The sequence below is a fragment of the Tamandua tetradactyla genome, chromosome 7 (assembly GCF_023851605.1).
Source record: "Tamandua tetradactyla isolate mTamTet1 chromosome 7, mTamTet1.pri, whole genome shotgun sequence".
Lineage (NCBI taxonomy): Eukaryota > Metazoa > Chordata > Mammalia > Pilosa > Myrmecophagidae > Tamandua > Tamandua tetradactyla.
This window is the reverse complement of record NC_135333.1, coordinates 124,622,961-124,641,202: the sequence shown is the minus strand read 5'-3', so window position 1 is coordinate 124,641,202 and position 18,242 is coordinate 124,622,961. Positions and strand designations below refer to the sequence as shown.

The following is an 18,242-nucleotide window of genomic DNA, read 5'->3' as shown; positions in this document are numbered from 1 at the left end:
CTATTTAGGTCTTCTGTGATTTCTTTTAGCAGTTTTTTGTAGTTTTCTTTATATAGGTTTTTTGTCTCTTTGGTTAAATGTATTCCTAGGTATTTTATTCTTTTAGTTGCGATTGTAAATGGGATTCGTTTCTTGATTTCCCCCTCAGCTTGTTCATTGCTAGTGTATAGAAAAGCTACAGATTTTTGAATGTTGATCTTGTAGCCTGCTACTTTCCTGTACTCATTTATTAGCTGTAGTAGTTTTGTTGTGGATTTTTCCAGGTTTTCGACGTATAGTATCATATCGTCTGCAAACAGTGATAGTTTTACTTCTTCCTTTCCAATTTTGATGCCTTGTATTTCTTTTTCTTGTCTAATTGCTTTGGCTAGAACTTCCAACACAATATTGAATAATAGTGGTGATAGTGGACATCCTTGTCTTGTTCCTGATCTTAGCGGGAATGTTTTCAATTTTTCCCCATTGAGGATGATATTAGCTGTGGTTTTTTCATATATTTCCTCTATCATTTTAAGGAAGTTCCCTTGTATTCCTATCTTTTGAAGTGTTTTCAACAGGAAAGGATGTTGAATCTTGTCAAATGCCTTCTCTGCATCAATTGAGATGATCATGTGATTTTTCTTCTTTGATTTGTTGATGTGGTGTATTACATTAATTGATTTTCTTATGTTGAACCATCCTTGCATACCTGGCAGCTGGATTCTTATATCTGCTTCTACATTTAGTCTGTTTCAGTATTTCATTTTGATTGAAGTATATGAAGAAAATCCAGCATCAAAGAGGTGTAGATGGAAAAGGGAGAGTATTTTAATATTCTTTTCGGGTAATTATGGATATTTGTGGTAGTTAGATTCAGTTGTCAACTTGTCCAGGTGAAGGTGCCTAGTTCTGTTGCTGTGGACATGAGCCAATGGTACATGAGCAACATCTGTTGCTCATTACATCTGCAGTCAGGTAGGAGGCATGCCTGCTGCAATGAATGACGTTTGATTTAATTGGCTGGTCCTTAAATGAGAGAGCTCAACATTGCCAGCCCAAACAGCTCAGCAAACCTCATCCCGCCACTTGCAGCTAGGTCCGGGCCTTTGGAGATTCAGGAAAAAAATCACTCTGGGGAAAGTTGTTGGAACCCAGCGGCCTGGAGAGAAGGCCAGCAGACATCACCCTGTGCCTTCCCACGTAAGAGAGAACCTCAGTTAAATGTTAGCTGCCTTTCCTCTGAAGAACTAATGAAATAAATCCCCTTTTATTAAAAGCCAATCCGTCTCTGGTGTGTTACATTCCAGCAGCTAGCAAACTACAATTTTCTTCTTTCATACTATATCCAAACTCAACAAATGGTAATTTCTTACAGGTTGGTTACAATGTGGAATCTGAAATGATATTAACTTTTGTACTCAGGAACATTAAAACCTATTGGTCTATCTTGCATTTTGAATGGATCTTTTACTCATGCATGAGTTTAAAACATGACAAATTGGTCAGTTGGAAAATATTACAGATCTTCCAAATGTTTGACAGTTTCATTTTAAAAAATACTCATTAATGTCACCATTCATTTCATCAGGTAAGCCTGTTAAGAGTTGAGTAGCTGTCAGGCTAACAATAGTGGATATCAGCTTTTCGAAACTCTAATTTTTAAAAAAAGTAATTTTGATTTTCAGTTGAAAGTTCGAACTTATCATTGATAACAAATATTGTCACTTGTTTTCCCTGAAGTGACAGGTTCACTTGTTCATTTTTGTGAAAAATATTGCCAGACACCCAAGTCTGAATAACTAGTTGTTTACACAATAAATAGTATTCCATGAAAAAAGCTCCTAGTTCAGGTTGCAGTTCAGTTGCACAAGTTCTTTTCCTTGAGACATTTATTATATTTTGATGTGCAGCAGAAGTGCTTTATACTTCCCATTTTGTCACTTAAAATGTTTTTGAAATGTACTCAGGGGTGGAATTTAATAAAATTATTAATTTTTACTGCTTTATCAAGGACATTCTTCAGTGAAATATACTTTTTTTTTGCAAAGTGTGAGATTATGGAGAATAAGTTATTATAGTACAGTTTGATGTCCCTGCCTTGATTTATGCTAAGGCACCAGCAATTTTGTCTACCATTGCTTTTGTCAGCATGGTGAAAAAGACAACATCTCGCTATTATTATGAAAATAGCTTGATCTTGCAGATCCTTTTAGATCACTTTGAGAATTGCTGTTCTGTGTGGAGGATATATTTTCTATCTAGATATACAGAGGTGAAAAAGAACAGACTTTTTAAAGACAACTACAAATAAATCATTGTGGCTGGAACTCCATGGTGAGAAAAAAAAGGTAATCAAGGGTCAGATCATTAAGGGCCTACAGTACCTGCTAAGGAGTGCAGAATGTATCCTATACACAGTGGGAAGTCACTGAAGGATTTTAAGGAGGCGTATGTATGTAAGGCAGGACTGTAGGTGATTGATACCATCATATTTTCAAAGATCACCCTTACCACGGTGTGCTTAGTAGTAATGAAGACTGTAGAAAATGATGAGGTCCTAAGCTAATATATTGGTCTTCCTCATGGATCCGCAAAGGACAGGCTGTTGAGATCAGTGCAGAGGTTGGAGAATGTGCCTAGAACTGCAGTAGCAGTTGGTTGGGGCAGTGGGCAGGAGCAGAACCAGCTGCTTCCATCAGTTATAAGCTGTCCCCTCGAATACTCTTGTGCAGGCAGTTTTCTCTAGAAGGAAACCGAAACAAATGTTAGAAATGGTCTAGAATCTCTTTTGCATGAAGTGGCTTCCAAATGTAATAATTATTCTGGCTTCTATTACTATGGTTTAGTTTTACTTGTTTGAATTCCATGTTATAAAAATCATATAGTATATTAGTTAGGGTTCTCTAGAGAAACAGAATCAACAGGGAACACTTGCAAATATAAAATTTATGAAAGTGTCTCACATGACCGTAGGAACACAGAGTCCAAAATCCACAGGGCAGGCTGCGAAACCGATGACTCCGATGGATGGCCTGGATGAACTCCACAGGAGAGGCTCACCAGCCAAAGCAGGAATGGAACCTGTCTCCTCTGAGTCCTCTTTAAAAGGCTTCTCATGATTGCATTTAGCATAACTAATTGCAGAAGACACTCCCCTTTGGCTGATTACAGATGGAATCAGCTGTGGATGTAGCTGATGTGATCATGACCTAATCCTATGAAATGTCCTCATTGCAACAGATAGGCCAGCGCTTGCCCAATCAGATGAACAGGTACCACAACTTGGCCAAGTTGACACCTGTCCCTAACCATGACATATAGTATATGCTCTTTTGAGTCTTTTAGATCAACATTGTGAGATTGATGAATGTAGTTGCATATAGTGCATATAGCAGTGGCTTGTTTATCGTTGTGTACTGTTCAGTTTCTAATTTTGGACTATTACAAGTAATGCTGCTGTGAACATTTTTGTGCATGTCATTTCACTCATTTCTGTTAAATTTGCTAGGTCATACGATGTATATATTTTAAGTTTTAGTAACTATTACCAGTTTTCCAAGTGGTCATAGTTGTTTTCTCACCAGCAGTGTATGAGAGTTCTGTTTGAGCTACATCCTTCAGTACACTTAGTATTGTCATTCCTTGTAATTTTAGTTAGTCTGTTGGGGGTGTAGTAATGTCTTTTTATGGTTTTAATATACATTTCCCTGATGACTGTTAATGCTGAGTATCTTTTTTTTTTTTTTTTTTTTTTTTACATGGGCAGGCACCAGGAATCAAACCCAGGTTCTCTGGCATGGCAGGCAAGCAATCTTGCCTGCTAAGCCACCGTGGCCCTCCCATGCTGAGTATCTTTTCATATACATACTGGTCTTGTAAATATCTTCTTGTGAAGTGCCTGTTTAAGTCTGTGGCCCATATTTTTATTGGGCTGTTATTTTCTTATGGATTTTCTAGAAATTTATATGTTTTGGATTAGTCCTTTGCTGGATACATTTATTTCTATATATCTTCTCCAGGTATTTCCTTCAATGCTCCTTTCATCAGTGGAGGGTGATGCTGTATAATTGTATTATTCTTTAGAGATTCCAACTTCCCATGTGTTGCGAATCCACATGCTGATTATGAGTGGGTCACTGTTGAAGTTTTGAATTAGTCTCAGTTGATTCTGGATGTTCAATTATCTATTGCAGTGTAACAAGCCACCCAGAAACTTATTGGCTTAAAACATTTCTTTATGATTTAAGTGGGTTGGCAGTTTGGGCAGCCTCATTTGGTATGGTTTGCCACTGCTCCATACGGTATGGGCTGACTTCACTCATGTGTTTCTGGTCAGCTGGCAGGCTGGCTAGGGCATGGTTGGACCTGGATGGCCTCACATAGCCAAGGGTTGGAGTATCAGCCAGGATGTGGTGGCCTTTCTTGCATGCTGATTTGGCTTCCTCTCACGGTGTCTAGGTTCTAAGGGCCAGAGTGAAAGTTGTAAGGACTCTTGAGGCCTCTACTTAGAAGTTGCGCAGTGTTACTCATGCCACATTCTGTTGGTCAATGAAGGTCACAAAGCTATCTCAGATTCATGGAGTGGGGAAATAGACTGCAGTTCTTAATGGGAGTTGCTGCAAATAATTCATGGCCAAGTTTAATCTACAACAGTGGGCTGTTCTTCCTTGTTCCTCTTTTTTCCCTTTCCCTTTTATTCCTTTTAAATGAAATAGAGGGGGTGTGTGTGTATGTGTGTTGCCTTGATATTTCTTTTTTGAAGTTTATTTGGTGAAAGGATGTCTTCTTTCATTTCTTGGTGTGGCCATGGTGCTAACGGTGCTGACTGCAGCTCTTTTCCAAACTATTATAACAATACCAAGCATCTCTTAATGCCAAAAAAGATACATAGCTGATTTCAATTAAAAAAATAATAAATTGCTAATTGCTGATGATTAACACTGTAGTTCTTTTATGGGGCCTATTCCCAGCCCTTCCGTGGCTTGTTAGTCATCCAGTTACTAATATGGGGCTGAAATGATAACTTTTTGCTAAGTGCTGAGAGAAGTCACCAAGGGAAGGGCTTCATATCAGAGAAGATACTTGGGTTGCAGTTGTCTTGAATGGACACTGTTTTTATATGTGAAATAAACAGAATCTTGGGCAAGGCAAAGATAGCAGTGACCTGTCAGCCCATCAGAATGAATCAGCAGAAGTCTTAGTGAGGTGACAATGTCAGCGTAATGAGCCCCTTTCCAGTTGGACCTTTTATTAAGGTAGCTGTCATGACTTATTGTAGAGAAAAGTCAGAGCCATTTTTCAGGATTTAGCTGATTTTCAGAAGTATTTATTTTGTAAGGGGAAGGCTGCTTTCAGTATAGGTGCACCATTGGGAATGCTATGTCTCTTTTTTTAGATTACAGCTCTATGTTGGTGTGCCCAGTGTTACAGCAGTTGGAATCTTTAAAACTTGTCTCCAGATGAATAGAGGCCATTCTCCTCCTCCATTAAGATTAACTGATTGCTTTGGGTCCTAGACGAGTAGATTTGTTGACGGTAGTTTCTGATTTATCTATGGCCTAAACCAGTGATAATTTAATGGAACTAGGAACTCAGAAGTGTCATTTTGTTGCAAATGATGGATTTGGCTACTAAAGACAGCTGACTAGAAGGCTAGGACAAAGTATCTGTTTTCCTGTTGAAAGGGTCATTATTAAAGCTTTCCATAGTCAGATTGCTGAACTGATTCTTCCTACTCCTGATGAGGTTGTCTTTAAGGTGTTTGGAGTACTTCACACAGCTGTTACCAGCAGTGATTTTCTCATAGGTGTTTGTAGTTTTGGGTCAATTTAGCCAAATTGTTCGGGGTGCTAAGACACTCAGGGCAATGATGGTAGTCAGATCGTTGGCAGTTGCTGACTGAAAAGATAGGATTTAGCTCCACAGACTGAGAGAACAGTGTTGCCAGATAACAATTGCCATCTTAGTTTCTGAGTGCAAATGTTAAATTTGGAAAGGAAGGGACTTTTTGAGAATGCAAGGAAGATTGTTAGAACAAAAAAGAGAAGAGTGTTTTGACAGCATGGCCATCTTACTGGCAATATAAATAATTTAGTTTTAAAAACCTTAACAGTTTACTCTGCCTCAGAGGAAGCACTTAATTTTGTAAATGAATCAGACCATTAGAAAACTATTTCAGTGCTTATTATGTGTCCGCCACTACTTGGCATTGAAGAAAGATATGAACAAGCTATACAAGATTTCTGTCCTAAAGGAGCATATATTCTTATCTGGGAGATAGATGGTTTTCAAGTAAATACAAGATAATTTATATATTACGATAAGTGCTATGAAGAAAATGTGGTAATGTGATAGAAAGTAAGGCGGGAAAGTGCTGCTTTAGATTGGATGGTCAGGACCTCTGATGAAGAATCATATAAACTGTTACTTGAAGGGAGCAGAGCCATCATTTCTTTATTGGGAGAGAAGCATTTTAGGTAGGAGGAATAATAAAAACAAAGGCCTTATGGGGGGGGTATGGTTTGGTATGTTCAAGAGTAGGCAGGGGCAGATCACGTAGGGCTCTGTAGACCTTGGTTGAAATGATTGGAAGCCATTGGTGGAAGCCAGGGATTGGGAGTTGAGTAAGAGAGCCAAGTGATCTAATGTGCATTTTAAGAAGATAAGTGCTTTAAGAAACTTGTGCTTCTCTGGGTAGGACAAATTACAGGGTGCCAAGAGTGAAAGTAGAGAGACTAGGTAAGAGGCTATTTTTTGCATTTTCTCAAAAAACTGCTAGCTGGTTTGGAGATTATGGAGAATGGGTGACAGAAAGGAATTAAACTTCTTCCAGAAATTATTCTACCTTTAATTTTAAGATTACAAATAGGGCAAGAAAAACATAATACTAGTGTGTGCTTTGCATTATGTTGCTCTTGATTCTCTTAGTCAGAGGAGTGACAAATTGGATTGTGGTAAGGCACTCAGCATGAACCCATTGTGCCCATTAAAAAATCAAGTAAATCTGGGTGTGGGTTGAATGCCTGTGGGGAAAAACTACTAGTAAGTAATATCTTTGTATGGTGGGGAGCAAGGCATGTTCTGGAAAGAAATTACTACATAGGCAACATTTCAGGACTAAAAGTTGATGGTGAAAAGTTGAGGGCCAATAACTAGGGTGTGCAGTTCCTGTTTGCCTTTGACCTTGCCTTCCCAACCCTAACCAAGTTTCTACAGATCTCTAATGCCAAAGCCCTGAGGTGCAGAGACTATTAAAAAACTAGAAGAGTTTTTTCACAGAAATCTTGTAAGATTTTGGGAAGACGAACTTGAACATTAGGATATTCATGGAACAGAGTTGGGAAACAAAATGGTTACATTAGTGATACTCCTTACTTCAGCATGGAACACAATAAGGCTTAGGTGTTCTGAGGGCTTCTAGTAATACAGACTGGCTCAGACACATTAAAGACTCCAGGAGTGGCACTTGGCATTCAGTATTTTGAAGTGCATTACGCAGAAGCAAGCCCTTAGGGTCCTGAAATAGCTGCCACCACTATCATCATCAACAGTACTGTAGTTTGGTGAGGAGATTTTTTTTTTTAATATGTTTATTGTAAAAACTTTACAAACAAGCATTCTTGACATACACACATTCTATACATAGTATACAATCAGTGGCTCACAATATCACCATATAGTTGTGTATTCATCACCATGATCATTTTTTGAACATTTACCTCACCCCAGCAAAATAAAGAAAAAAGGAAAAACTCATACATACCATACCCCTTACCCTCCCTCTCATTTATCACTAGTATTTCAATATACTCAATTTATTTTAACCTTTGTTCCCTCTATTATTTGTTTATTTTTTATCCTTATTTTTTTACTCATCTCTCCATACCCTACGTAAAAGGGCATCAGACACAAGATTTTCACAATCACACAGTCACTTTGTACAAGCTGTATCATTATACAGTTGTCTTCAAGAAGCATGGATACTGGGACACAGCGCCACAGTTTCAGATACTCCTTCTAGCCACTCCAATACACCATAAGCTAAAAAGGGGCCATCTATATAATACATAAGAATAATCTCCAGGATAACCTCTGGGCTATGTTTGAAATCTCTCAGCCACTTACACTTTATTTTGTCTCATTTCTTTCTTCCCCCTTTTGTTAGATAAGGTTTTCTCCATCCCTTGGTACTGGGTTCCAGCTCATCCCAGGATTTCTGTCCTATGTTGCCAGGTAGATTTACACCCCTGGGAGTCATGTCCCACTTAGGGGAAGGAGGAGGGCAGTGAGTTGGTGAGGAGATTTCAAGTTATATTTGCAATATTCATTTCTCCTCACAGAAGAAAATTCATTCTCTGTCCTCTCTTAACTTCTGCTTCTACTAAAAGCTTCTAGATCTGCCAGTTCAGTTTCTAGACTTGTCTTGTGTAAAAAACTAAGGGGCGAAAAAGCACTAAGGTGCTATGATTAGTTTATATTAGAAAATGGAATGAGATCTTTCTATGAGATGAATCAATAGAAGGGAAACAGCCAAATGAGCAGATTTTAAAATTTATCTATTTTTTTGTTAATTCAGAGTGAAAATGGATGTAGGGATTCAGGGCAGGTGCTGGGTTATGAGAAACATTGTAAGCAAAAGGAATTAAGAAAGAACGTATTAATAAGTATTGTGGGGATTTTGAATTGGATCTTTTCTTATTTTTTCTTTGGGTCTCATATAAAGATTTAAATTGCTTTTAACCTTTTTTTTTTTTTTCCTTTGGCCTAGACTTATTTCTTATATGTGATGCCATTCCAGCACTGGACTCATGGAGGCTGAACATTTACTCAGGTAATTATAGGTAACATTTATGGAACATTCTCTATGTGCCAAGCAACAAATTAAGTACTATAATGAATTCTCATTCCATTTTCACACAGCTTCATGGGGTTGGAAATATTATTGTCCCTATTAATAGATGAAGAAATTGAGACTCAGTAAATAAAGATTGAGGTCAGCTGTATTAAAAAATAAAAAGAAGAATATTGCTATAGTCAAAATGAGAAATGATGATAGTTTGAGTTAGATGATGTCATTGCTTATGTGGCATAATTATCATGAATGTGAAGTAGTTTTGACTGACTAAACTTCACCCCAAATTCTATAATTTTTCCTTGTTAATGAATATATTATACTTTTTGTTTGACTTTAAAACAATGAGTTTACCTTTTGATAAAGAAGAATTCAGTTTAGAATTTTTATATTATTCCTTTTATAATATTTTAGATAAAAATTTGAAATAGTATAAATCTATTTGGGTGAATATCTATATCTGTAATATAAATATATCTAATGGGGGAATTCTTAATATATAGATAATAGTTTCTTTTGCTGATTTACTTTTACTGGAGTTACCATTCACTCAGATATTTTAACTTGAAGGAACCCTATTAGACTTTCTTATAGGTATAAGAACCTAAATGCTTGTTTACAGATCACATTAATTACAGTACTTGACTGAGGTATAGGGAAACTGGAAGAGTTTCTAACACTACTGACTGAAGATCAGTCACATATGAAGATTGAACATCTTTGAAAATGGAAGTATTTTTAAGTTTATAAAAATTCAAATTTATATGCTACCCTGCGTAGTTCTCCATGTTTAGTTTCTCCTAGTGTTGACTGTACGTTCAGCAATGTAAATTAAAAATGCTTTTAGTGGGTGCTTTGTTGGTTATTCCGTGATCAGCTTAAGTACTTTTGACTTCCCCTTTCCGAATTTTTTAAATAACTTTATTGATATAAATTTGACATGGAAAACTGCACATATTGAAAGTGTGCAATTTGGTAAGTGTTGAAATATGTATATACCCATCGAACTCATCACAGTCAAAATAGTGAAGCTATCCATCACCCACAAGTTTCCTTATTCCCATTTGTAATGATTTCCTTGGCCTCTGATCTCCAGACAACCACTAATCTATTTTCTGTACTAAAGAATGATGTATATTGTCTAGAATTTAGGTGCGTGAAATCATAAGTATGTATTCTTTTTCTGGCAAGGAATTCTGACTTTTTTACTCAGTATAATTATTTTGTGATTCATCTATTTGTTGAGTGTATCAATAGTGCTTTCCTTTTTATTGCTAAATAGTGGTCTGTTTTTATAGATGTATCACAATTTGTTTATCCATTTACCTGATTACGGCCGTTTGGGTTGTTTCCAGTTTTCAGCAATTACAAATAAAGCTATGCTATGAATATTTGTGAGCAGGTCTTTGTATGGACAAATATTTTTATTTCTCTTGAGTGAGTACTTAAGAATGGAATGGCTGGATCATATGGTAAGTGTATTTTTAACTTTATAAGAAATTGACACAGTGTTTTACAAAATGGCCTGTACTGTTTTGCTTTCTAACCCAACAATGTATAGGTTTCAATTGTTCTGCATCCTTGACAACACTTGATATTGTCAATTTTTATTTTAGCCAATCTAATAGATTTGTAGTGGTATCTCATTGTGGTTTTAATTTGCATTTTCCTAATGACAAATGACATTGAGTATCATTTCATGTGTCTATTTGCCATCTATAAATCTTCTTTGGTGAAATATCAGTTCAAATATTTTGCCATTTTTTTATCTTAATTGAGTTTTGAGAGTTCTTTACATTTTCTGGATACAAGTCTTTTATCAGACATGCAATTTGTGAATATTTTTTCCTGGTTTGGTTTGTCTTTTATTATGTTCTCAGTGCAGAAGTTTTTTTTTGTTTTTTTTGTTTTTTTTTTTAACGTGGGCCAGCACCGGGAATTGAACCCGGGTCCTCGGGCATGGCAGACAAGCATTCTTACCTGCTGAGCCACCGTGGCCCGCCCAGTGCAGAAGTTTTGAATTTTAAATATGACCAGTTTATCAGTTTTTCTTCTTTTATGAATTGTGACTTTATGTTATATCTAAAAAAATCTTTGCTTAACCCAAGTTACAAAGATTTTCTTCTAGAAGATTTTCTTAAAAATGACATTATTGAGATATAATTCATATACCGTACAAATTAAGTGTATAATTCATTGTAAATATGTTCACAGGGTTGTAGAATCATGATCCCAATCTAAGTTTCAGACATTTTTATCCCTCCTGAAAGAAACCCCTTACCAATTAAGTCACCTACCTTCCTCCCAACCCCAGCCCTAGGCAGCCACTAATCTACTTCCTTTTTTTTTTTGGCATGAGCAGGCACCAGGCAGGTGAGAATTCTGCCTGCTGAGCCACTGTGGCCTGCCCTCTACTTTCTATTTTTGTAAATTTACCTATTCTGAGTATTTTATGTAAATGCAGTCATGAAGCAAGAGGTCTTTTAAGACTGGCTTCTTTAACTTAACATAATATTTTATTTTGTTTTGTGTTTTAGTGGTCAATTTAGTTTTTTTATTGAAATATAATTCATCTACTGGTAAATTTCATTCTTAAAAGTATACAGTTCAGGGTGGGCCACGTGGCTCAGCAGGCAGAGTTCTCACCTGCTGTGCTGGAGACCCAGGTTGGATTCCCAGTGCCTGCCCGTGCAAAAAAAAAAAAAAAACTGTACAGTTCATGGTAGTGATGGTAGTACAACATTGTTAAGTAATTAACAATACTGAATTATGTATTTGAATGTGGTTAAGGAGGATATTTTAGGTTGTATATATATTTCTAGATTAAAAATTAAACGACAACATAGAACTATACATCACAAACATGAACCCTAAGGTAATTCATGGATGTATTATTAATAATACATTTATAAGAATCTGCTTTCTTCAGTTCTAACAAAAGTACCACACTAATGCAAGTTGTTAATAGGGTGGTATACAATATGGTGAGTATAATTAACAGTACTGAATTGTGTGGGTGACTGTAGTTGAAAAGGGAGGTTTAGAGTAGAGTATGTCACATGAAGGAAAGCTAGAAGATAAAACAGATGACTGTTTAACACATTGAATCCTCTGATGGATGGTGACTGTGATTAATAGTACAAATATAAAAATGTTTTTTCATGAACTAGAACAAATGTTCTAGTGGTATATGGGAAAAAATGCACCTACTGCAAATTGTGCATTGTAGTTAACAGTATATTTTAATATTCTTTCATCAACAGTGTTCTAGTTTCCTAGCTACCGGAATGCAATGCACCAGAGATGGATTGGCTTTTAATAAAAGGGGATTTATTTCGTTAGTTCTTCAGAGGAAAGGCAGCTAACTTTCAACTGAGGTTTTTTCTTACGTGGGAAGACGCAGGGTGATCTCTACTGGCCTTCTCTCCAGGCCTCTGGGTTCCAACAACTTTGCCCAGGGTGATTCCTTTCTGCATCTCCAAAGGCCTGGGCTGAGCTGCTTGGGCCGTGCTCCATTGAGCTCTCTCATTTAAGCACCAGTCAATTAAATCAAACATCATTCATTGCAGCAGGCACGCCTTCTAGCCGACTGCAGATGTAATCAGCAACAGATGAGGTTCACATGCCATTGGCTCATGTCCACAGCAGTAGAACTAGGCACCTTCACCTGGCCAAGTTGACAACTGAATCTGACTACCACAAACAGTAACATGTACAACACCAATGCTAAGGATCAAGAAAGGGAGGTTCATAAGGGACATGGTATATGTTGGTAGGTTTTTTTTTTTTTGAGTAATGAAAATGTTATAAAATTGAGTGTGGTGATAAATACACAACCAAGTGATGATATTGTGAACTATTGATTGTATACTTTGGATGGATTGTATGATATGTGACTATATTTCAATGAAACTGAAAAAGGGGTAATATATGAATATATGCATGATTTTTCTATAAACTTACAACTTCTCTAATAGAAAAAAGTATACAATTCGGTAGTTTTATATTTACATTGCTATGCAAATATCACTCTCCTATTTCTAATTCTAGAACATTTTTATAACCACCTAAAGAAACTTTATATAATCAGCATTCACTCTCCCCACGCACCCCAATTTCCCCCGACCTTGGCAACCTCTAATCTGTTTTCCATCTCCATAGATTTGCCTATTCTGGACATTTAATATAAATGAAATCCTATACTCTGTGGCCTATTTTATCTGACTTCTTTCACTTAGCATAATTTTTCAAGGATCCTTCATATGGTAGCACATATCAATATTTTTTTAATTACTAAATAATACTCTATTTTATGGAGATAATATCCATTCATCTATTTATGGACATTGGGTTATATGCGGGTTGGAATCTGTTTTGTACCCCAGAAAAACCATGTAGTTTAATCCTCATTCAGTATTGCTGGGTGGGACCTTTTTGATTGTTTCCCTGGAGATATGACCCATCCAGTTGTAGGTGGTAACTTTTGATTAGATGGTTTCCATGGAGAAAGCGTCTCCACCCATTCAAGGTGGGGTTGCTTACTGGAGCCCTTTAAGAAGGGACCATTTTGAAAAAGCTGTGGAGCCACCAGAACCAACAGAGCCCACACAGCCAGAGACCTTTGGAGATGAAGAAGGAAAATGCCTCTGAGGGAACTTCATGAAACAAGAAGCTAGGAGAGAAAGTTAGCAGACTTCACCATGTGCCTTTCCAGCTAAGAGAGAAACCCTGAACTTCATCGGCCTTTCTTGAGTGAAGGCAACCTCTTGTTGGTGCCTTAATATGATTATTTTGATAGCCTTGCCTTAATTTGGACATTTTCATGGCCTTAGAATTGTAAACTTGAAACTTAATAAATTTCCCTTTTAAAAAGCCATTCTGTTTCTGGTATATCTCATTTTGGCAGCTTGTAAACTAGAAGTTGTTTCCACCTTCTGGCTATTGTGAAAAGTGCTTTTATGAACATTGGTGTATAGGTATCTGTTTGAGTCTCTACTTTCAATTCTTTGGCCTGTATACCTCCAAGTAAGATTTCTGGGTCCATTTATAATTCTACACTTAGCTGTTTGAGGAGACACAGCGGTTACACCATTTTAAATTCCCACCAACAACGTATGAGGATTCCTGTTTCTCCGCATCCTGGCCAAGAATTGTTATTTTTCATGTTGTTTGTTTGTTTTTTAATAGCCCTTATAGTGGGTGTGAAATGGTATCTCTTATGCTTTTGATTTATATTTCCGCGATGGCTAATGAAACTGAGCATCTTTTCATGTACTTTGTTGGCCATGTGTAGCAGCAGTATTATTTTACATCCTCACCAGTAGTGAATGAGGGTTCTGATTTTTCTGCATCCTCATAAACACTTGTTATCTTTTTTATCTCTAGCCATCCTAGTGGGTGTGAAATGGTACCTCGTGGTTTTTTGTCCCCACCACATGGGCAGGCACCGGGAATCGAACCCGGGTCTCCAGGATGGTAGGTGAGAACTCTGCCTGCTGAGCCACTGTGGCTTTCCTGTACCTCATGATTTTGAGTTGTTTTTCTCTGATGAGTACTGATTTTGAACATCTTTTCATGTGCTAATTGGCCATTTGTATATCTTTGAAGCAATGGCATTCAAGACATTTACTCCTGTTTTTTCTTTAAACTTTTGTCTTGTGCGCAAAAAAGCAATAATTTTCCAAGTACGTTGTAACAGGTACTTATGGAGCAGATTTCAGAGTTTGGTATGGGCTTACCGTTCCACAATTTCAGGTTTTTCTTTCTAGCTACTCCAGGGCACTGGAGACTAAAACAAATATCATTATAATGATTCAGCACTTACATTCATTTGGTAAATCCAGTCTTCCCTATTATAACTCCTCCTCCTTTTCTTCTCCCCAATCTTGAGGGTTTTTTTGGTTATGCCCATTCTAATTTTTCATGTTGGTAAAGGGTGTTGACAGTATAGGTTGGGGGATAGAACTAGTTGATGTTCTTGGAAGAGCTGGCCCCTTTGTATTTCAGGACTTATCTGGCCTAGGAACCATCTGAAGGTTGTAGGTTTCTGGAAAGTAATTTTAGTATGTGATACTTTTGTGCAATCTCAGTTAGAGCCCTAGGTGTTCATTAGAACTAAGAGGAATAGTTTTGGTTAGGGTTTGGCAAACTATGGCAATTAACAATATCTAACTGAAGCTTTCATAAGTGTAGTCTCCAGAATAGCCCCTCAATCCTATGTGATATCTCTTAGCCACTGATGCCCTGTTTTGTTACATTTCTTTTCCCCTTTTTGGTCAAGAAGGAATTGTTCATCCCATGGTACCAGGGCCAGGCTCATCCCTGGGAGTTATGTCCCACAATGCCAGGGATTTTCACCCCTGGATGTCATGTCCCACATAGGGGAGAGGGTAGTGATTTTCCTTGCAGAGTTGGACTTAGAGAGCATTCACTAATTTTTAATTGGGTTATTTGTCTTTTTAGTATTGATTTGTAGGAGTTCTTTATATATTCTAGATATAAGTTCCTTATCAGATAAATGATTTGCAAATATTTTCTCCCATTCTGTTGGTTGTCTTTTCACTTTCTTAATGGTGTCCTCTGAAGCACAAAAGTTTTGATTCTGATGAAGTCCAGTTTGTCTCTTTTTTTCTTTTGTTGCTCTTGCTTTCAGTGTCAGATATATCGAAGAATCCTTTGCCAAATCTGAGATCATGAAGATTAACCCCTATGTGTTCCTCTGAGAGTTTCATAATTTTTAAACTCTTCCACTTAGGCCATTTTTAATTATTTTTGGGGTGTAGTGTGAGATGAGGGTCCAGGTTCATTTTTTGTATATGGCTATTCAGTTGTATCAGCACTGTTTGTTCAAAGACTGTTCTTTCCACATTGAGTAGTTTTGGCACCCTTATTGAATATCAGTTGCTTGTAAATATTTATGATTATTTCTAGACTCTCAATTCTATTCCATTTATTAATATGTCTGTCCTTGTATCAGTATCACGCTGTCTTGTTGCTTTGTACTAGGTTTTGAACTGGGAAATTGTGAGTCTCCTGTTGTTCTATTTCAAGATTGTTTTGGCTATTTGTGGCTCCTTGCAGTCCACTTGGATTTTAGAATCAGCTAACATGTTGATTTCCTCAAAGAAGTCATAAGGGATTCTGATAGAAATTGTGCTGAATCTGTAGATCAATTCGAAAATATTGCCATCTTAACAATATTATGTTTTTCAGTCCCTGAACATGGCATGTTTTTCCATTTATTTATATCTTAATTAGTTTCAACACTGCTTTATAGTTTTCAGATTATAAATTTTGTACTTTCTTTGTTAAATTTATTCATAATTATTCTTTTTGATGCTATTGTAAATGGAATTCTTTTACTAATTTACATTTGGATTGTTCATTGCAAGTGTATAGTAATGCCATTGATTTTGCATATTGGTCTTGTTTCATGAAACTTTGCTTAACTTTTTTATTAATACTAGTAGTTTTGTGTGGGCATGTGTGAATTCATCAGGATTTTCTATAAACAAGATCATTCACCTGCAAATAGAGACCATTTAACTTTTACCTTTCTAATCTGGATGCCTTTTACTTCTTTTTCTTGCTTAATTGCCCTACCTAGAACCTCTGTCCAATATTGAATAAAAGTGACAAGAATGAACATCCTTGTTTTGCTCTTGATCTGAGACAGAAGACAACCAGTCTTCCACTAAGTATGATGGTAGCTGTGGGCATTTTGTAGATGCTCTTTATTAGATTGAGGAAATTCCTTTCTATTCCTAGTTTGTTGAATGTTTTTATCGTGAAAGTTCAGTGTTGAATACTGTCAAATGCTCTTTCTGCTTCTATTGAGCTGATCATCTGATTTTTGTTTTTATTCTTCTGTTGCTATGACTTATTATACCCATTGATTATCAGATGCTAAACCTTTCATCTCTGGGATAAATTCCACTTGGTATGTCACTAGATTTAGATTGTTAGTCTTTTGTTGAGATCTTCCATCCATATTCTTAAAAAGATACTATTCTGTAGTTTTGTTTTCTTGTGATTTCTTTGCTTTTGGTATCAGATTATTACTGGCCTCATAAAATGAATTGTAAAATGTTCTCTCCTCTTCAGTTATTTTGGAAGAGTTTGAAGAATTGGTATAATTCTCTTTTAAATGTTTAGTAGAATTCAGGGGTGAAGTTATCTGGGCTTTGGCCTTTCTATATGGGTCAGTTATGTTTTTTGTTTGTTTGTTTGTTTTTGTTTTTTGCATGGGCAGGCACCTGGAATCAAACCCAGGTCTCTGGCATGGCAGGGAAGAACTCTACTTGATGAACCACTGTGGCCCTCCGTCAGTTATATTTTAAAGATATTTAAATAATGAGCAGAAAACCCTTTCATATTTGTCTACATAATTGACATTTTTGACAATCTTTATTGCTTTGTGTTTGTTCAGATTTCCAACTGCGTGAGGGACTAGGACAGTAAATTATTTTAGCTCTTTTGTATCTGTAAAGATCTTTATTTTGTCTTCTTTGTTTTTATTGATATATATTATATATTCACATACCATGTAATCATCCAAAGTGTGCAATCAGTGGTTCACAATGTCGTCATAAAACTTCATTTATCATCACAGTCGACTTTTTTTCTTTTTTGTGAAAAGTAACATATATACAAAAAAGCAATAAATTTCAAAGCACATCACAACCATTAATTGTAGAACAAATTTAAGAGTTTGGTATGGGTTACAGTTCTACAATTTTAGGTTTTTACTTCTAGCTGATCTAAGATACTAGAGACTAAAAGAAATAAAAATATATAAATATGAAAGTATAAATATAATGAATCAGCAATCACACTCATTTGTTTAAACCCTCCTTCGCTGTATAACTTGACCATCGCCTTTGATCTTTTTAAAAATTTTTTTTAATTATATAATATAACATATATACAAAGCAAAGAAAGAAAAAAAGCAGTAGTTTTCAAACCACTCTTCAACAAGTAGTTATAGGACAGATCCCAGAGCTTGTCATGGGCTACCATACCATCATCTCAGATTTTTCCTTCTGGCTGTTTCAGAACATTGGAGGCTAGAGGAAATAAATATTTTTTTACCATCACAATCAACTTTTTTTTGTGAAAAATGAAACATACAAAAGCAGTAAATTTCAAACAAATTGTGGTGCTCTGAAACAACAATTAGTTGTACAACAGATTTCAGAGTTTGGTATGGGTTACAATTCCACAATTTAAAATTTTTACTTCTAGCTGCTCTAAGATCCTAGAGACTTAAAGAAATATCGATATAATGGTTCAGCAGTCATACTCGTTTGTTAAACTCTCCCTTCTCTGTATAACTCCACCATCATCTTTGATCTTTCTCCCACTCTTTAGGAGTATTTGGGCAATGCTTATTCTAACTTTTTCATGTTGTAAG

At 36.3% G+C, this 18,242-nt stretch overlaps 1 protein-coding gene across 5 annotated transcripts in view; it reads left to right on the top strand.

Annotated features, from left to right (window-relative positions):
• The window catches only part of R3HDM2 (R3H domain containing 2), a 301,698-nt gene that overhangs the window by 97,672 nt on the left and 185,784 nt on the right, over positions 1-18,242 (top strand). For 3 of the 5 annotated variants that reach the window (XM_077111138.1, XM_077111141.1, XM_077111139.1), the window contains 2 exons: positions 8,747-8,809; positions 10,186-10,302. In XM_077111138.1, coding sequence (XP_076967253.1) covers positions 10,287-10,302 — 16 coding nt within the window. In that variant the 5' untranslated portion in view covers positions 8,747-8,809; positions 10,186-10,286. The remainder of the gene's footprint in view (positions 1-8,746; positions 8,810-10,185; positions 10,303-18,242) is intronic. The other 2 variants (XM_077111144.1, XM_077111129.1) reach the window with 1 other exon arrangement.